At 41.6% G+C, this 21369-nt stretch overlaps 2 protein-coding genes across 4 annotated transcripts; one reads left to right on the top strand and one right to left on the bottom strand.

Moving 5' to 3' along the window:
• Positions 1-9: 9 nt before the first annotated feature.
• Positions 10-16619, bottom strand: LOC146687454 (apolipoprotein D-like). Of its 3 annotated transcripts, none has more exons than XM_085439613.1 (6): positions 16566-16619; positions 1796-1960; positions 1581-1713; positions 1342-1463; positions 444-532; positions 10-351 (listed from the first exon to the last, which is right to left on the bottom strand). In XM_085439613.1, exons 3-6 carry the CDS (start codon positions 1698-1700, stop codon positions 110-112), a joined length of 573 nt encoding a protein of 190 aa, XP_085295739.1. In that variant the 5' UTR covers positions 1701-1713; positions 1796-1960; positions 16566-16619; the 3' UTR covers positions 10-109. The 3 variants fall into 3 exon arrangements, with proteins under 3 accessions (XP_085295739.1, XP_085295740.1, XP_085295741.1); XM_085439614.1 differs by lacking the exon at positions 16566-16619 and adding an exon at positions 14474-14531; XM_085439615.1 differs by lacking the exon at positions 16566-16619 and having other exon boundaries at positions 1796-2809.
• A 66-nt stretch (positions 16620-16685) lies between these two features.
• samd7 (sterile alpha motif domain containing 7) lies at positions 16686-20624 on the top strand. The gene is made up of 8 exons (XM_085439612.1): positions 16686-16788; positions 17072-17195; positions 17739-17863; positions 17970-18051; positions 18249-18925; positions 19023-19138; positions 19220-19330; positions 19976-20624. Exons 1-8 carry the CDS (start codon positions 16686-16688, stop codon positions 20210-20212), a joined length of 1575 nt encoding a protein of 524 aa, XP_085295738.1. The 3' UTR covers positions 20213-20624.
• Positions 20625-21369: the final 745 nt, after the last annotated feature.

Here is a 21369-nt window from a genome sequence, read left to right as displayed (position 1 = left end):
GCATATTAATTAATCTTGTATTATATCTGACAGTAGGCCCAATTTTTTTTTTTTTTTTTTTATGCATTGACCTATCATGGAGACATTCAGTGATAACCACAGCACATGTTTACTCGTGCATGACTCTGCAGTAATCTCTGTCCTGATTGGTGTCAAGCAGCTTCTCCACACTGGCTCCAAAAGATGACAGGATGCTCTGCAGCTCCTCCAGGGTCTCCTTAGGAAGGCTGGGATTTCTGCTCAGGATCCAGATGAACTCCCCATGTAACGATTCGATTTCAGTACAGCTGTAGACCAGGGCGAAGTTGTCGTAGTCGGTGGACAGAACCCAGTACGGGGAAGGAGGGGTGTCTGAAGGTGTGTAAAAGGGATTTTTGTACAATTCAGCTCTCCAGTTTAAAATGTTTAATATGTGTGTAAAAACAAAAAACAAGGGTCCAGACTCTCAAAGAAGGTGACCAGCAGCTTGGCAGGCTCAGATGAACTTGCGGCCTTGGCAGTGCCGTTGATGCTGTCAATGGTACCGTCAGGACTTAAGCAGATAAACAGTTAAAAGTTAGAAAAATACTTTTTATATTCAGACTGTTCAGAGTCAAAGCAACATATTTACTCTTCAAAAGTACTTTTCATTTTATTTAGTATTATTTGTTTGTACATGTAAAGTTCAAGTTCTCAGGTCTCAAGTCAGCAGGTGATTTGTCATTTCCTTAAAGGGTGGGCTGGTAGTCAGAGAACACCACAGCCATTAACAATCAGACAAGGCTGGGGGGGGGGGGGGGGTTTCTTTATTAAGTTCATTCATGTAGCGCTTTTCACAGACATGAAAGTCGCAAAGCACTGCACAACAATTAAAACACAATATCAAGAGAGAATCGTGTTAAAACAGAACTGAAAAAAAAAGTGTCAGCAGAAGGCTCGATTAAGCACCACTGACTGCACAGAGTCATTTAAACTGAGCTTGAGTGGTAAACTTTTATGGATTGGATTCATTTTAGGATGAATCCATCTTCTCTATAGACTTATTCATTTACTGGTTACACATTATGGTAAAACCTAAACTGTGTCTCACCTAAAATATTTTTCAGATGCAGTCTGAGGTTTGAGGAATAACCATTTATTGTGAATGATATTTTCAATCCAAGAAGAGACTGAAGAGCAGGACTGAGAGGACACAAATCTGTCTGCCCTTCCAGCACCACACACAGCACCATGGATATATCCATATCTTTATCTTTTACATGTATTCCAGAGAAATGGTGCAGGACAAAGACTCTGACTTGTACAAACATTTTTCGGATAACGGATGTTATCCAAAGTGCTCTCAGGCACTGAAGTACTCACAGCAGCTCCTTGTTGAGGACACCAACGACTCCTGGGCTTTGCAGGCTGTAGGTGGCAGTGCTGCACTGGCCCTTCTGGAAGCTGTTCGACAGTCTCTGGATCTCATGCCATTTACCAAGATACTGTAGAGGGAGTTGAATTGGTTTTGTTTGTGAGGCAGATGTGCACACTGGACATCCCAGTTTACCTTAATGAAGATAAATTAAAATACAGCTCAGAGTGAGGAGTTTGGTATTCACCCTTGCAGCATCAAATTTCTCCTGAACGGCAGGCACGGGGCATCTTCCTGGTTTTATAGACTGAGCACCGGCTGCCACAATGGACAGCCAAGTGAGGGAAATCACCTGGATGGCATTCATTTTTCTCCACAACCTGTAAAGAACAATGAAAAAAAGTTTGTCAGCTTTTAAAGATAAAGCATAAACAACAGGGGGTACATGCGGGTGTTACTCACTTGCCTGTTTTACTGGGTAGTAGTGACTCTCTGTGTTTTCATTCAATGTTTATACACCTGCCGTGATCAGCCCCGCCTTGCCATTAGCATGTGAGGTTATTTTGAGGAAGCAGGTATGAGATGCTCAACATCTGGTCCCATTCTCAACTACTCCAGAATTGGGGCCTCAGACAGAAAGAGATTAGTTTCGTGTGAAAGTTAGATAAGTATGCAGAACTTGACTGTTGAATAACAGTTAAAGAAAAATATAGTGGGAACCAAAGGTGATTATGTATAATATAAGATGGCTTCCTTTGCTTGTGTGTGCCCCATCTAGTGGCTGGAACTGGTGTGCAGAGGAGATAAGAGGGCTGCAAACGATTGTCTGAAAACAGCAGGTGCTCTTACTGATTAATCATAACTTAATGATAACAAGTCATCATTCATCATTATTGTATACTACAAAACCTTTTTTCAATTCAATAAAAACAAAAATATTAATAAATACATCTTAACTGCTAAAACATGGGATAATTGCATATGACAAATTTTATGGAAATCGTTTTATGTTTCGGATCTCTGAAAGAAATAAAAATGGCCAATATATTAAATTGTTAAATATCGGTGTTGGTTTTAGTCTTAGAAATCTGTTATTTGTCAGGTTCTATTAACACAATACCATGAATCGGTTTTCATTTTTTTTATTAAATTTGCCGATTTTTTTTAACTTCATCTAATTTGTCATTGCAGAACAACACAGTTTTCTAGTGTACATGTGAAGAGACCTATTTTTGCGGATAGCCTTGACACAACATACCTGATGTGTCACACACAAAACTAACTCTAACCTCCAGATATGCTAAAATAATTGAAACCTTTTTCAATGTTTCCTTCAGTCGGACACACAACAATATCTTTTTTGGATTCATTGTTTAAGTTCAAATGTATAAAATCAGCACATCTTCACAGTTTTTGTTCAGGAACTCCAACACAAACTGTTATTTCAGGGAATCTTGATCCTGAAGAATCCTACTATATCTCACAGTAATCAAGACCTAAACAAGATTTCCACCAGCCACAAAAGGCGTAATGCTTCCAACTTAGAGGGATTACGGCTTCAGTACAGTCGTCATTTGGTGTGGAGAAGAAGACAGGAAAGGCAGGTGATCTGGACACCAGATTGTTGCTGTAATTAGAAGATGGATGGTGTCTGTACTGACCCAGTTAATTTATAGCCAGACCCGTTTCTTGAGGTTAAACCTGCTCTGATCCCTTTGCCTCACTGTGACTTCATAATACTGGGTGCAAGCAACTTGGACAGAAATCCCTTATAAAAAGCTTACCCCAGGAGATTTCTAAATTAGCGGTTTAGATGTCCTAATGCTTTGTTCTCTTAATTCTTAAGTACTTTATTAATGCTGTTGTTTTTATTTTTTTTTTAAAAAGAACTTAGTTGTCTCCCAAATCACTGCTTAAACACACAAGAAATATGCTGACCCAATTTAAAAAAAACATAGGAATACTAAATAATGTTACTTCAGCTGGTTCATCTGATACTCTTAGTTTAGTGTATTTTATCACCTAAAATGATGTATAACACAATATGTTGCATATCATAATAATCTGACAATACTATAATATTGGCCATATTATATTTACATTGCCACAGTGAGTTGACTTTAGTCTCATGAACAACATTAACTAATTGTTATTTACTAACTAATCTTAAATGACTGTTCAGCACAGAAATGAAGCCCAACAATCATGTTTTACAGTCCCGTGGTCTCAGCCTCAGATACTCAACTAAAGTGATGTCATGACAAAAATGAATGACCAACAAAACATTTTTCTCCTTCATTTCTGTCAAACAAAGCTGTATGTAACGTGTCTCGCGGTTCGTATCATGGTTGCTAGGCAACCTGAACAGCGCGACGAAGCGTATACCGTCCCATTTCACAAGCCTCTCACTTCCGCACTTCTCGTACTTATAGTACGCACCGTACGTAGTACGCGTAGTGCGCGTACTTCAAGCGTGCAGTCTCTTAATTGGGACACAGCCGTTGAGGAGCTAATTTAGCCATTTAAATCAGCTGTGTTGGTTCGAGGACACATCTAAAACCTGCAGGGACACCGGCCCTCGTGGACTGAGATTGCCCAACCCTGGGCTAGTCCATGTTATAGTATTTAACGCAAATAAAAAAGTTTAAAGACAGCCCTGAGAACTCTGGCTAACCCTGAAAGAAAGGTGTGATACATCCAGGACAGGTTCACGAGTCTATCGCAGAGCTCAGATGATACTCAGATAATTATGCATGCTCACATTTACACCTACTAATCAGCTGATGTAACATGCATATCTTTGGACTCTAGGAGATAGCTAGAGTACCCACAGGGTTCTCCTGGTGCCCATGCAGGCACAGGGAGAACATGCAAACTCCACAGAAGAAGTGTTATGTGCAGTTTGAGTGTTATACTAATTAGTACTGCTGTTGTGGAGTGACACAGAACCACTGATGCACCGTGTAAATAAAACTGGGTGCCATCTTTTGCCCACGGCTGAGATTGTTGGTCACACCTATGGTAGGATGAAATTCTCTGGAAGAAACCTTCCTTTACAAGGAAAATGAAGAATTGTCACGTGTTAAACTGATGTTAAATCACTTAAATTGTATTTTTAAAAAACTTGTAATGCAGTTACAATCAGGCTTTATAGTGCAGTGCAATCACTGCTGAGAAGCACTTACACTGATGATGTGACCTCTGCAGTATTGCATGGGAATTTGGTTGATTTAGCACTGTTAAATGTGAGTTTACATTAAAAAATAAAAACCTAACACATTAGTAACATCTCATTGGTGGTGGATTCTAACATTTTTGGTCCACTGTATATAAAAATAAATAGTTAAAAGTCTCTACTTTTCCCTTTTTGCCTTTAACTGATGTATTTGGCATGTATATGATGAGCAGTCAGAGTGCTCAGCTCTCTGGAGGCTCATTGCCAATGGCGTGTCCAGCGGGGTGGCCTGGGGGGGCACAGGCCACCCCCCAAACCAGACTGGCCACCCCAGGTGCCACCCCAAAGGCAAAACAATAAAATTCAATCAAATATCAAATGTCCGATTATGTTTTCACGGTGACGCTCAGATATCCGAGTGTAAGTGAATGCAGCATCGCTTCTGCGCTATGCGCATCACGTTAGCAAAGGTAGGAGAGCCAAGCGCGAAAGATGGCACTGCAGGAAACAATTTTTCGGTGAAAGAAAATGAGGACAGAATAAATGTCCCGGTAAGTAATATCAAGTTTGTTGAGTTTAGTAAACTTCGGTGAAATTAGAATACCAAGGAAAAAATAACACTTAAAGAATTATTGCAGCTGTGGAATATTTCAGACAGTATGCTACTGAGGGCAGCTAACATAAGAGTTATGAGTTATAAGATATAATCTAAGTCGTAACATTGCTGTATGGAGCTGCAGATTTGGTTGCAGGTTAACATAGCTGGACTGGCCATCGGGCATACCGGGCATATCCCCAGTGACTTATTTTTTATTTTTTTTGTAATGGCATGAACAATGAGAGGTGGTGGATTGGCCAGATGCAGGTCGATGTGTAGAAATAACTCAGTTGTTTGGTGGTGGCTATGACGGGGCTTCCACAGAGGCAACAGGTGGACGAGGGAAGGGGAGGCAGGAGGAGAGACCCGAAGCAGCCGCCAGTCCGAGTGTCAGGTGAACTGAACTTCAGGTAAGAAGTTATGACCTGCAGTCTATCTGGGTCAGATATAAACCAAGTTTAGGTGGAGTTTATTTTTGTTGTGCTGACTTTTTACTGTCAGTTGCAATAACTCGTACTGCGTTCTAGCCAGTTTGACGGAGTTTTTATACAGCTGGGTGGGTGCTATGATGTTACTGATAGTGAACTTTATTTTATTCATAAGGTTAGTAGAGTTGCCAACGGCTCCTTAAAAAAATGGAATGGTCCCTCATTCAGAGAAAATATTACGAGTTTCGTATTGAGCTGAGAAGAGACGCAGTTTGTCCCGGACTTTAGCTAGAATGGAAAAAAGACACAAAGCTGGATTTATTCTGTCTTTACGTTGCACAGCTGCCTCTTCTTCTCTCATTCTCTCCCCCTCCCTCTCCTGTTGCTACTTCAATCATGAAACTGATCAATGATCAGCTGATCGGCTTTTCTCTCTTGTTTGTTTATCGCCCACTTTGCGCCAGAAAGAGGAAACCAGCGGATATTGCGCTAAACAACAGCAGCACGTTTAAGCTTGATCAGCTGTTGTTAGAATGTATTTAATATTAATTTCTAGTATCAGCTGATGTTTGCTGGAGCCACAGCTGTAAAGCTGCTGGTCATGATGTCTGTTTAGATATGTGGTGAGAGGGAAACATGAAGATGAAACCAGGAGATGTCCTTACTGGATCATCAGAGCTGAACAGGTGATGGAGAAACAGGTTTACCTTTTAGGTGACATGAATGAGTTGAAGGGAAGTTATGAACTGTTTATGAGAGACAAATAACACCAGCATCCTTTTTTATGTAGCTGACAGCTGGTAACTGTGCAGGGGCGGGTCTAGCAAAGTTTTGCCAGGGGGCCAGGTAGGGCATTAACCCTCCTGCCATCCTTTAAAAAACTCACACCCATCACCCTAGGGACCATTCTCAGCCACGCCATAAAAAGACCATATATCCATATTTTATTCCACTTTAAATTAGCCAACCTTGTAAAACTACTTCTCCCTGAAATATTCATGTAAAGTTTTAATTATATTTTCGTTGTTTTAACCCTTCAAATCCCAGTGTTATTACATGAGCGCCCTGTGTTATAAGCCCCAAAAACCAAAAAACGAAACTAAATATTTCCACAAAAAACCAGTTGAAGTAATATGTGATTGTCATTATAAGTAGGCCTTTAGATGGACCAAAGATTGGCACCAACATACATTTTGACCTGCCATTATTTTTTTGCATTTTTTTTGCAATTTAAAAATTTAAACTTCAAGGCCCTGAGTCTTCATTGACATCCAAGAAAAGAAGAAAAAATAAAATCATATGATGATAATTTGGGGTTGAAAAATAGCGTTTATAATGGAAGTCAATGGGCAGAAAATGGTCCCCAGGGTGATGGGTGTGGGGATTTCTGCTGCTCAGCCATTTTAGGCTGATTTAAGGAATTCACACTGGAATATTAACATTGACAGGTAAAAACTATCCTGTGGCAAGTTTGGTTATATTCCACTGAACACAGTGGAAATGGCAGCCATTTAACACATAGCAGTGGCACAAAAAGGTCCCAAGAAGGCAGGAAGGTTAACAGGGAAAGGGGGGCACAAAGAAATACTTTTCTTTCTTATTCTCATTTAAAATACCTAGTTTTTATTAAATAATTATCTAAATCTTACAACCAAAGTTTTTATCTGACGTAAAATGTATAGAAATCATACATATACCAACAAGACTGTACATCACTGTCACAACAGCATTTGTTTTCATTCAAAGGCTTTATGGCTTTTGTTATGGATAGGCGTAGCTTTGGGTCACGTGGTGTCTGTAATAGTGATTGTTATATCACCTGTTCACGGCCCGAGGGAAATTTTGTGAATGAGTGGGTGATGGGGGAAGTCGACTTTTGCTGACCGCTCAAGCTTGGAATGTTTTTGATCACTGTTTTTCTACGGATTTTAAGGATTTGATAACAAATAAAGGAGTTTTAACTTGGAACTTTGACTTACGTTTTAAACAGCGGGCGCGTCAACAATATTCCCCTATTCAGCTGCTCGGCGACTCAAAGGCTTGATAGTCGCCAACATTTGTCAGCAAAAAGTGCGACGGCAATGGACCGTCCCGCAATCAGCGCTGAATAAACGCCGACGCGAGCCCACACACCGCCACCACTACACCCATAAAATCGGCTAGTCTGACAGATAAGGAGAAGACGACGGTGGTATGTAAACTGTGTTTTTGTGCTGCGTATTGTTTGTTTGAACGCAGTTTGGATTCTGACCATACGAAGATGTTTTTGTGACACGCCCACCGCTACGTTTGCTATTCGGTTTGGTGTGTGTGTGTGCTGTGGCTCTGCAGGCGTTCACCTGAGTTTGAAGGAATTGCTGTTGCCTTTGTTTTGGATTTTGGCATGCTGCTTATGTTGAATGCTTAAAATGAGTGGATCACAGGCTGTATCTGTTGTTGGAAAAACTGAAAAGGATAAAAGAATAACTTCCCTCACTGAGAAAGCTCTTGCAAACAAAATTGAAACCATCCAAACAGATCGGAAAAGGCATGTAAACAAAATGAAAAGTGTTATTATGTCTCTTAAAGAGCTAATGAAAGATGATAAAAATCATTCACAAGTCAAAAAACAGTTTGATGAGTTAACACACCTGTTTAAGGATGCCAGTGCATTGCATGAATCTTTACTTTCTCTAATCTCATTTGATGAGAAAGATAAACAAAATACATGGTTCTCAAGCATCTCTAAATACAATAAAGGGTTTATGGAGGATGTTAACATATGGCTTTCTGAAACTGATAAACATTCAGGGAGGCCATCATCTGACAAGGCACAGTCACAGGAAACTTCCCTGGGAGGAGAAGTGGAGGTTCGAGAGCACACTGGAAAAGAACCACAATTATCTCTTAATCCTCAGAATGATGTTAATGATGACGTGTTGCCATCCGACAGTGTGTCAAATCAAGGCAGTAGGTCAAGCTCAAGAGTATCATCTACTTCATCTGCATGTCTCAGGGCAGAAGCTGAAATGGCCGCCTTGCTCGCACGTCAACATATGCTGAAAGAAAAACACTCTCTTGAAGAACAAGAGGAACAATTGAGGAGAAAGAAAGAACAACTTCAGCTTGAAGCAGATATAGCTGCAACTGTTGCAAAGGTGAACGTGCTGAGAACTGGATCCGCTATGCGGAGCGTCGCTTCACGGAAATCTAATGGAATGGAATCATATTTTAAAACAAAGGGAAACAGCCTTGAAATTCTTAATGCGGATGCAGAGACTTTTGTTCCTCAGACGCTTACAAAAGGAAATGCAATCACTGGGAATGCAGAGCTTCAAGTAAAAACAGTGCAACAGAATATCAAAAGGGAAAGGCCTGCACCAGCTTTTATGGGGCCTTCTGATGCTTTTGGATCAATTCCACCTTTGCCTAAGCCACAAGCTGCTCTTCCAGTAGCCAATGAAAATCTGTTGTCCATTATGGAAAAACAAAATGAATTAACTTGTATGTTGGTCCATCAGCAAGGTCTTTCTTCACTGCCCAAAAGGGAGATTCAAACCTTTGATGGTGACCCTTTACATTTTCAGGCCTTTATGCGCTCGTTTGAACAGGTCATAGAAGCAAAGACTGGCGATGCTGGTGACTGCCTGCATTATCTTGCACAGTACACCAAGGGGCAGCCCAATGAACTTGTTAAAAGCTGCCAACATATGTCTGGAAGTGCTGGATATGTAAAGGCAAAGACTCTGCTGTATGAGCACTTTGGGAATGGACATGTGATTGCATCTGCCTATTTGAACAAAGTTCACTCATGGCCACTGATTAGATCGGAAGATGGAAAAGCTCTTCAGGCATATTGTTTGTTCTTACGTGGATGCTGCAATGCAATGGAAGAGATTAATGATCTCTCTGAATTAAATACACCTGCCAATATGCTTGCTGTGATTAGAAGACTGCCATATAAGTTAAAAGACAAATGGCGAACAGTAGCATATGACATTCAGGAGAGGCAACATCGCAGAGCCGCATTCATTGACATTGTTTCCTTCCTTGAGCGTCAAGTTAAAATTGTAACAGATCCCATCTTTGGAAATCTATGTGACGTTCCAGCAACACATCTAGCAGCCAAGGGCAGCAATGGAGGGAAATGTTCTCCACATCTAAAAGCTAAAGGAAGTAGCTTCGCCACAACAGTCTCTGACGTCGAGAGACAGAATCAGATAGAGGCTCAAGATCGTCACAGCACTGTGAAGGCTTGTTTTTTCTGCAAAGGCGGACACACACTGGAGTCATGCGCTCTGCTTGATAAGAAACCTCATGATGAGAAGATTTCTTTTCTTAAAAAGAACCGCATTTGTTTTGGCTGTTTGTGTACTGGGCACATAAGCAAAGAATGCAGAAAACGCCTTTCATGTAAAATCTGTGGCCTCCGACATGCAAGTATACTCCATATCCACCACAAAGAGAAGAATGAAGTCAAACCTAATAATGAGGCAGATAACATTCCTGTTACGATCCAGACTAGTGGTCTTACTGGGGCCGGTGAACAGGACTGTAAGCTTGCCATTGTGCCAGTTAAAGTAAAATCAAAGAGATGTCAAAGAATAGTGGAAACGTATGCCTTTCTGGACCATGGGAGTTCAGCATCCTTTTGTACAGTGGGTCTTATGGACAAGCTGAATATTGCTGGGAGGAAGACAAAGATTCTCCTGCGCACCATGGGACAGGAGAAAGTGGTGGACAGTTTCATTGTACCTGAACTTGAAGTTGCTGGATTGGACAGTGACATGTACTGTGATATGCCTAACCTCTTCACTCAGCATAAAATGCCTGTAGATACTGGTAACATCCCAAATCAACAGGACCTGGATGACTGGCCACATTTGAAGCACGTTCATTTGCCAGAAATTAAGGCCAATGTTGAGCTTTTGATTGGCATGAATATGCCCAGAGCTCTAGAACCTTTGGAGGTCATCCGGAGTGTAGGTGATGGACCCTTTGCCATTAGGACTGTGCTCGGCTGGACTGTGAATGGGCCACTTAATCGAGAATGCTGTGGAAGGCCAGGATGTTTGGCAACAGTTACCGCCAACAGAGTTTCTGCTGTCATACTGGACAAGCTATGGAAACAGCAGTTCAAGATGGATTTTCCTGAGAGCAGCAATGATGAACAGATGGGGCTGTCAAAGGAAGACTTGAAGTTCCTGGAATTGGCCAGCAAGACGGTGACTTTGGGGGATTGGCACTACAGCATTGCCCTGCCACTAAAAGACCGAGACATAAGAATGCCTGACAACCGTGCAATTGAGCAACGAGCCTTAGGTTTGAAGAAAAGGTTCATCAGAGATAAAGACTTTCACAAAGACTACACTGCCTTCATGACAGATCTTATATCTAGAGGATATGCAAAGAGAGTCCCAGTCACAGAATTAGAGCGCCAGAAATGGGGAAGGATTAAACGCAACTTCGTTCCCGGAGATGTGGTCCTTATAGTGGATGATTCTGCACCTCGTGGTTCCTGGATCATTGGGAGAGTCACCGGAGCTGCACCAGATGAAAAGGGGCTTGTGCGTCAGGTCTGGATTAAGACCCCAACCAGCCATGTGTGCAGACCCATCACAAAGATATGCCTTCTTCAGGAGGCTTCTGACCCATGACTATGACATTTTGACACAGTGTGACATAACTAACTTTGAATTGACTTTAATGTTATGAGATGTACATTACAGACTGACTATATTTAGGCTAAGTGCTGGTAACCTCTGGCCTATGACTGACTGACCATGTGCAGACAGAAGAGAAGACATGAGAAAATAACTTTGGTGGACTTTTTGAGTATGTTATGTTGTCTCACTGGGTGTCTGTGATATGATGAAGTGTGTGTTGTGAGTTGTGGTGTTGGATGTGTAATTATTACTGTAAAAATGTAATAATTAGGGGCCGGAATGTTATGGATAGGCGTAGCTTTGGGTCACGTGGTGTCTGTAATAGTGATTGTTATATCACCTGTTCACGGCCCGAGGGAAATTTTGTGAATGAGTGGGTGATGGGGGAAGTCGACTTTTGCTGACCGCTCAAGCTTGGAATGTTTTTGATCACTGTTTTTCTACGGATTTTAAGGATTTGATAACAAATAAAGGAGTTTTAACTTGGAACTTTGACTTACGTTTTAAACAGCGGGCGCGTCAACAATATTCCCCTATTCAGCTGCTCGGCGACTCAAAGGCTTGATAGTCGCCAACAGCTTTAATACCTGGTGGGCCGGTCTGTAGTCAAAATGCCCGATTTTCTGTCCCAGTCCAGCCCTGCAGGTTATACTGGCAGTGTCACCATGCCAGCTAACTGTATTTTATCATCAGCCAGTGTTGTTCTTTATCAATATTACCAAAGTTTACCATAAGGCAGCATAGAAAGTATTTACTTGCTTTCAGGTTTTATTCAAATATTAGTCTTTTCATTTGTTTCCCCACTTTTTTCCTGTTTCAAAATCAAACACCAGTTTGTGAGAAGATTATCTTCTTTTTTTAACAGGCGGATAAAGTTTTGCATTGGCATTGGCTAATTTGTCAATTGTTTGTTACAAATGTTCGTATTTTAATTTTCAAAAATGTTTTTGCCCAAAACATATGTGCACTATATGTCAGTAAAAATACTATGCAAATATTGATGTCCTTGAATGCTGAGTAAGCACTGACAAAGCACTGATTGTATCTCTTGTACTTTATCAACGCAGTATCTAAAAACTTTGCACCGTAGTGGTTAAAATCTCATTCTAATAAGAGTTAAAAGTGCATTTGGTTATTAGGTTTATAGGATTATTGAATTATGGTTAAGGGTTGGTAGAATTTTTTTTTAAACATTATCTGCCAATTACATCTGCCACCCTTCTCCAAATCTGTGCCCCTACCTGGCCCCCCCAACAAAAATTTTCTAGACACGCCACTGCTCATTGCTTCCTTGCAAAGAGATACAGAAGCACCAGACTGTCCCACTCCATTTAAAATGTCCTACCAACCCACCACCTGTGTCCCTCCACCCCCCACAAACCCCAGGCATTAAGGAAAACATCATTCCTAGAAGTGCAGCTCTATGCTGTAAGCGGCTGGTGAGCACAAACTGTCAGATTAAGAGGTCTGAGAGGATGATCTGGCCAACATTTAGTCGGATTTCTGCCAAATTACCACCAAGCATGTTTGGGTCAGCCCTTTGGCACCCTGTGGAGAGCAATACTTCTGACATTCAAACTAGACATGTGAACAAACAACAAAAACTAGAGCAGTAGGAGGTCTGCAACCTGCGCCATGCAGTTTCCCTGCAGGTGGCCACAGAGCAGCTAAGGACGGGTTGGTCACTTAACTACTGGAAAAGGAAGCTAAGCATTTAGGTGTCTTAACTATGGCCTAAAGTGCTAACAAGGGATTAGTGAGGTGAACGTTGAAAGAGGTTTAGCACTCCATGCTTAGGGCCAGTGCTGCTTCAGTAATTACACATCAGTTGCAAGGTGCAGCAAGCAGTTGGATGGGAGATCATAGTGATGTCAGGGCAGGGAGGGCTTAAAACAGGAGATAAGGCCAGCTAATGGAGATGAAATGAATCAGTATTTAACAGGTCTTTTTTAGTTAAGGCAGTTAGCTGGCAGCAGACTGAACTCAAACCACTTGGCCAGAAATCTAAGGAGGCCATTTAGTTGGACGTGAAAGAGGGAAAGACGAAGATCTGTGAGCTCGCCAAAAACTTTTTGGGAAACATTTTTAACTTGATTTTAGTTTATTGGCTTTTTCATTTTTCTGGAATTGAGACACCGGCATCTTCAATCTCTGCTCAGCAGTGTGAACCTAAAGGTAGGTGGATGAAAACATCCTCTTTCAGTATTTTACACTCATTGATTTTCTCTGTATGTTCCCATCTAACAGTTTTATGTCTTTAATTGTCACAAACTCAGTGATGTTATAGGACGTCCTGTCTTATGTTTAGTTTTATCCTGTTTTTAATGTCCAGCTTTCTATTGGAATTTGCCGTTCTGCTTTTGCTTTTCTGCCAATGCATTTTGTAAAAGTGTCATATATGAGTAAAGCTACTGTTACCCACAAAACCCACAAAAAATACAAAACTAAATATTAAATATGCTAAATATTGCCATGCATCTTTTTTTCCCGTATGTGGATAATCTAGAGGCCAATACGATTAAAGGACAACCTTGAAATCCAAATAATTAACATGATAACTAGCCCAGATTTTGCATATAGCGCTCACTGAGTATTTCCGGATTGGCTTCTTGCATATTTTTTGCGTTTGCACATATAAATTAATACTCATCCTTTCAATCAACACTTTGTCATGTGAGTTTATGACCACAAGCATTTCTTAAACTAGTGATATCTGCAACTCGGCACTTATTGTCACGAAATCTAATCTGCTTCATGCAACTGACAGTATTTGCATGGCTTTAGCTCATGTGTGTTTTGTGAGGGGATTAGGAAAGGCTAGACAATACTTCTGTCTTGTCTGATATGACCTCCTCAGGGCTCCATCTAAGTTGTCAGCAATTTTTCCCTTTAATTCATGCTTGTAATGAGATTAACCAGGCAACAGTAAATCCAAGGAGTCCAATCCCCGGATTTGGCAGCTGCGGTGTGGCCTCTGCTTGTCAAGGAAATATGACAAGAGTTTCCGTAGCTCACCTTTGACTAAAGTTTCACTTAGAAAAACACTGCGACCACTTCAAATTTGCATGTCTCACTTCAAAAGAAGCCAGTTTTGAAGATTTGTTACTGCAGTAAACTCAGTCTCAGGCTACGAATTCACTTAAGAGACTTAACGTGATCAGAGTGTTAGCTGTTTCCAACAGGCCTTATAAAGGATTCCTCTTAATGGCTCAAGTTCACAGACACTCCAGTTTCTGCCTCTGATGCATCACATTTAAAGAGCAAAGCATTAATTTCAGTAAATATCAGACTCACTGTTTAAAAACACTTTGTGCTGTTCTGCTGAGAATCCTGCAGACTTATTTATACGTCAGCTCAAAAGGAAAGAAAGAAAAGAAAGAAAGTGCAAATGCACAACAGGAAGTTGTGCATAGTTGGTGCACAGGCTGAACCCACATTTAAAATGTTATATCAACAGCAAACCTCACACACTTCAGGTACATTTAGGTACCTAAAGTACATTTTCTGTTTATGATGCTTGATGTGAATTAATCTGTTAAACTGAAGGAGACAGGGTGTCACATGCTGTGTGTGCAGAAATGTGAGTTGAAGTAATAAATTGACTTAAATGAGGAAAAGTGCTTACTGTGATAATGATGCTGATGTTTAAGATAATAATGAATATTTCCCCATTTACCAGGAGATATTTAAATTTGCAATAAAAAAAACTATTATTAGTTTTAAGGAATTTTAGATCTTCGTCTCACCGTATTTATCTGTGCAGCTGTTTAAAAACTGGATCTCAGGTAAACACAGGTGTTGCTGCTGAGAGTGAACCTGTATTTAGGTACAGGCTCATTGGAATCAGACTTCTGTTCCTTCGTTGACATGTTGACTGATTTAAACTATGTTAGGTGTTTATCCACACTCTGAAAAACAATTAGTCTTTAAATAAATTCTGCAGTTTACTTCCTTTCTGATGAAAGTGTAAATATTGGCTGTGTGTAAAGGCGATGACACTTCAGGTGAGGCTCGGAGCTCAGTGCCCACTCGGGATTTACACGGACATTAATGCCGTGTAAATACATTTCTTCTTATTTGCTGATGGCTGCAGTGACATTGGCAGAGAGGGAGGTGAAGGGGGCATGTGTTCCCGCCACATAGCTCCACATAAACCGATTGCATCCCCAGATTTATCCCCAAGGTGTTTTGGGGACATCCTGGAAGCTAATGGAGACTAATAGGCTTAGCACTTAGGGTGTATTGTCCGGGATGCTTACAGGCAAGGTTTGCTGAGGGTAAAACTCTAAACGTGCGGATTACCTCCAACACATCCCTTTAAAGTGCTGTATAGCCAGGACTTAGCTAATAGGATCCTGAGGGTAGCAGGGGCCTGTGAAGGTGGGGACGGGGGTTGGATGGGGCAGTAGGGAGGACAGTGGGCAGGTCAGCAGATGTAGGTGGCAGACTGTTGCAGAACTAACAGAGGGATTAAAGTCGTCAGATTAGATGGGCTTCACAGGGAACTTGAGAGACTGTGGGTAATGCACAAGTCCTGGGTGCAAATCTAATGGCAGCATTTGACTAGGGGGAGGGTGGTACGGCAGAAATAATATGTCCAAGTGCATGTGCACAGCTTACACATGTCCCTGCACTGGCAGGCTCATCAGTTCAATCAGCAAACCTCATATGAAGAGGTGGTTCTGTGGGGTGAGCATCCATTATTCATGTCTCCAGATGCACACCGGCCCTGGATTAGCAGCGCTGGATTACTGTCGTTTACAGTATCATATTTTGTAATGGGATTTCTGCAGTGTGGAAGGCTAATTGGAGGTCTCTAAGTCGATTGCACTTATCTGCACAAGCTGCTGGTTCAGCCGAGAACAATGCGGGTATCTGGGGTGAGCGCACATGTGAGTGCGCCTCTATCCCTGTACAGGAGGACCAGCAGCATTTGCAAGGACAGAAAAGATGAGAAGAAATCGTCCAGCTGTTTGTTCTGGCCTTCGTACGGGGTTAGGATTTGGATTTAACGGTTCGGGATTGATTTGCATTACGGCGAGGTATTAGCGTTAAGGTAGGTTTAAGATTAATACTTAAGGCCAGGTCTGTGGAAAAGGTGAGGTAAGAGTTATACTTAGCTGTAGTTAAAAAGGTCGCTTACAAGCCGTTTACAAATATTTACATGCTGCTGAAATCACTGCTGCATCTTTGCAGTCATAAAGTATGTAATAACAGACACTAGGCAGAATTTACCTGCAATGTTCAGTAATCAACGTGAGATAGAGAACTGCTGCTCTCTAATGGTGATGTGAGGGAATTACAAAAACGCACCCAGCACTGAGGGGTTTGTAGTTGGCTCAGTTTCAGCTACTGTGAGAAATAATCTTGTGTGATTTTATTTTACCTGCCACGCGAAGTGTTATAGGATCAATGTGTCAAGTAAACTGTCTAGTTTATAGAAATCCTTCAATTGGCTCTCTTTCTTAACAGCATTCAGGTGGAGGTCAAAGGTCGTGAGTGTGTCATGACCCCACGGGAGCAGCTGAGGAAGATGACAGCTCTAGGGGAGCAGGGGTCTTTGGATGAGAAGCACTGGTACCGACTCGTCAATGGGATGTCTGCTGGAGGTGAGGAGGATGAACAGCGTAACAACAAAAACCAAGAAAATATTATTTAACTTTTCAGGTTTTATTTATAGACAGAGTTGATTCTGTATTTGGCAATTTGGGTTCTGTATTTGTATTTGGTGATCAAGCCTGTTTTCCCTCACCTTCCCTCACGCCGTGTTTGCACGTTGGTGGATTGCTCAGTAGCACCTGCAGGCTCCAGCTTTAACAGTCAGTGCATGCGCCAGGTGAAGCAGCTAAAACGGCCTCCCGGTGACCTGTGGTGCTTTTTCACTTCTTGCAGAGCTGAGGCAGAGGCAGGAGCTGATAATGAGGAACCAGATGGCTATGGCACCGCAGATCCTTGCCCAGGGGCAGCAGAGGTTACAGGGGGTCCCAGCACAGTTCGAACCTCGGTTCATGGAGAGGTCAGTAGCTGAATTCTGTCCTAAACTTACAACAATAGTTGTCTGAAAAAGGGCAACCACAAGAAAACGAGTAGAAGAAAATGCTGCAAGAGGTGTCCGTGTAAAAAATCTGCTGCTCTTTTCTGTTCTTTTGGACAATTAAAATGTTTATAAGGCTAAAATAGTCCTCGCAAACCAGCTGTTTTTATATGGAGTTCCAAAATTGGCAAAATTATTATGTATACATTAATTTATGTGCCTAATTTCTTCCCCTCCTTCAAGAGGCATTTTGAAAATCTCTCAGTTAAAACTAAATGTATGTGAAACAGAAATGCATAAAGAAATGTCAGAGAAAATAAAATAATAAATAATTAAGGGGAAATAAATATGAAAACAGTAATTCATAAATACAAATAAATTAATTTTAAAAATGAAACATAAATAGAGTAATACACACTTTGTTTTTGGCCACTTTGGTCCTCCACATTTTGATTCTACAAATATATGCTTTTTAAAGTGTTTTCCAGTTCATAATTTTTCTTCTTTGTTTATTCCTCTTATCAGGGAGTTAGTTCCACCTACCGAGATGGTCCCGTCTGAAGCCAGGCAGATGCACATGGGCCCTCACCTCGGTCCACCTCTGCCTCCTCATGCCAACGTCCTGCCAGGAAGAGGTTTCCCTGCACCAGGTGAGCACCACAGAAATATCGCCTGAGATAATTCCCAAACAGCCTGTCTCGTTTTAATGCGCGGTGATAGGCATTGACAGCCTGTCTGTTTCTTCCTGTTTCTCAGCTGGATATGGCTTCTTACCCTCAGAGCCCATGGAAACTGTTGCCCGGCGACAAGAGCTCATTCACAAGCAAAATATAGCCAGGTATTACGTGCCGAAAATCATCATCACCATCATCATCTCACAGAAATTATTCCACCGCACGCTTTGCGTCACTGTTTTTACTGAATGCGACTGAGACTTGATCCCCCCACCCATGCTGCAGCAAGGGTTTTATATCATGGCTCCATCACCACTGCTGCACAAATATGTCTAAAATATTTATATGCACTTCTTTTCAGAATGGAAATGAATGCCATCCTGCATCAGAAGGAGCTGGAGAACGCGCACCAGAAAGGCTTGATGGGAATTGAAAATCCCATGTCATACCCTTCCAACCCCATGATGTTTAGAGGTCGTCAGCGCATGCCAGACGGCCACGATGTCTTCGTCCACCGGCCCACCCTGGATGAACTGCACTCCAACAATATTCTTATGTCAGCCAACCCATATCCAGCAATAAGCACGCTGCACAGAGAGCGGGGGCGCAGAGCAGGTCGGAGGCCAACTGTTCACAAGAGTATGGAGAGCCATGTGTCCAACGTGAAGGGTCAGACTGAAGATAAAAGTGTAGAGCAGAGCCCAGGGGGCGCATCGGGGGAGGAGAAGGAGCTTGAGCCAAAGGGGGACATGGGAGAGGAGTGTGCCACCAGTAAGACACATCATCAGGCCAAAGTAGACCCTGAACTGGCCACCGGAAGCAGGAAAAACTACAAAGATGGGGAGCCAGGCCTCCGGAAAGCCTGCGTGAACAGCCAAGATGGGAGTTCAGATGCAGCCAACAGTGGAACAAATGATAAAGACATATCTAGCCAATGTTCGACGTTCCAGGAGAAATTCATGTATCCTTCCACTGGAGGAACTCTAACAGGGATCCCTTACATGTTCCCGGTCCCTGGAAATGGTTTCCTTCCTCCTGGTGAGTTAAGAAATATTAAATAATAACACTTGTGCTTAAAACTGTGAAATGTTCTGCTGCCAGTTATTTAATATACTTGCATTTTTTGTCTTTAAAGGCCCACCAAATCTCTTTCTAAATGGTGAGGAGGTACCCGAAGACATCAGGAAGTGGACAGTGAATGATGTGTACAACTTTATTAACAGTATTCCCACGTGTTCAGAGTATGCCCAGGTTAGTAGCCTCACATTTTTGTAGTTGCCGCCTCTAAATTCATTCTGTTGTGACTTTCTAATGTTGGGTTATTTTTAATAGACTTTCAAGGACCACATGATTGACGGAGAGACGCTGCCCCTCCTATCAGAGGAGCATTTATTGGATACACTGGGACTGAAGCTGGGGCCAGCTCTTAAGATCCGCTCACAGGTACAAAAACACAGATTCTGACTGGAAATGCAATCCCGAGCCACCAAAGACAGGATTTGAAGGGATTATCTGATGTACGAGGATAAATCTTGAAGAAAGGTTTATTTACATGACCGCTTATTTATACAACTCCATGTGAGGAGGTTTTATAAATATCCTTGATGAGTGTTTTATGGGCTTTGTGTGGAAGCTTATTTCCACAAGTGACAAAAGACCATTTTTGCTTTGGGCTATTATCCTAAAATTCTGACTCAATAACTAGAAATTTCAAATTGTCTCAGAAGTTTGAGTCAGTAAGTCAAATTTTTAAGATAATAACCTGAAATTTTGAGTTTTGGCTAACATTTCGTTGTAGTTGTTGTTGTTGTTGCAGAAACAAGCTTCCACAGATTTGAACTGAAGTTACCTCACTTTATTAAAGGGATAAAGTAAAGTTTGTTTAACCAAACATGTCCTTAGTGGAGTACAGCCCCTATTAAAAACCCCAGTTTTTTCTTTACTATGAGAGCTAAAATGTCTACTGTGAAAAAGTTTATTCACTAATTGTATTTCATTCATTCTTATACGCCAATGTCTCAGTTATAGCACAAATTATTTCAATTAACATCTACGTGCTCCTTCCCTCTTGCTCTTCTTCTTCTACAGGTGTCCAGACGTCTTGGTAGCATGTTGTACATGATGAATCTGCCACTCTCCACCGCCCCACTGCAGGCCACCCCTGAGAAGCCCGGGGAGCGCTCATCAGAGATCGGCTCTCCCATTAACTGCAACAGTGAGGAGATGGTGGCAAGTCCAAGAGATCCCGATGTCATAAAATCCGCTGACCACCTCCACGACGCAGAAAACAACTCGCCTCCATCTGCCAGCAGTGAGACTGCCTGACCAGTGGAATAATGTAAACCAAAGCAGGGTACAACAGCACGCTTTGGTGAGCTGCTGCTGCCGCTGTGGTGGATTTGTTTACACTGTGCTGAACTGGACTGAAGATCCACATTTCAGGTTCCTGTTGAACGTTTTATACATTTAACAGCAGCAGCTGCAGTGGAGTGAAAGTGATGTGGATTTTAAGATACAGTATCAGACGCTGATAAGGTCCTACATCACTTTTCTTCGCTAGTCTGATTATAGCTTCTTGAATTATTCTTGCAAGCTGCTAAACGCTCCTGTAGGCTGACGTGCAGAGCATAGTAATCATATTTTGGAAATATTTTATAAACAAAATAATGACATATTTAAATATTCTGGATTTTGATGCTTGATACATTTTTTTGCATTTCTTATACTGTAAATAAAGTGGGGGTTTTTCTACACAGGAATCTGCATCTTCTTGTCATCACATGGAATCAATAGGTTGGGCTCAATGAGAATATTGTGTGAAGTTTGCATACATTCGTCATGAGTATTAATTTAATATGTTACTTTGGGGCTTTTTCTTTGATCTCTTTTTTTCAGTTTTAATGACTTGTTTAAAAACAAGAACTGGCTCCTGTAACACCCCAGAGCTACTGAGTCAGGGGAGCACACGCAAACATGTCCTCGCGTGTCGAGGCAGCTTTTAGAACTGACGAAGCTTCTGGAATGAGAGGTTAAATGTTTTTAGGATCAAACAGGAAGGACAGTTGCCTTTAATTCAACCTCTTTAGTGTTTCATGAGTCATGACCTGGATGACTATACAATCATATAACTCCATCATCTATTGTCTGGTGGATGCAAATAGTTGCTGCAACAGTCAAGGCAATTATCTGCTCAATCATTTTCAAGCTGAAAAAAGTCATGTGTTGTTTTTTTGTGAATGGAAATGGGAAGGCTTTAGAGAAAAAGCTTTAGCTGGCAACAGTGTTTGTGTTCCACTCTGGGGCACTATACTTTTCCCAGTTTGCCGGGACTACATTCACATTATTCTGTTATCTTCTCCTTTTTTGGCAGCTCTCTTTAGAGACCCTCACACCAGCCCATCTACCTCCATCTCACCCTGGCCCTAGCAAACTCCTCTGTCACACCATTACTCTGCATGTCCTCCTTCACTACATCCATGAAT

Source organism: Copadichromis virginalis, linkage group LG18 (assembly GCF_057382275.1).
Source record: "Copadichromis virginalis isolate Kocher_CV1m ecotype Utaka linkage group LG18, C_Virginalis_male_GT1.1, whole genome shotgun sequence".
Lineage (NCBI taxonomy): Eukaryota > Metazoa > Chordata > Actinopteri > Cichliformes > Cichlidae > Copadichromis > Copadichromis virginalis.
This window is presented reverse-complemented; position numbering and strand designations above follow the sequence as displayed.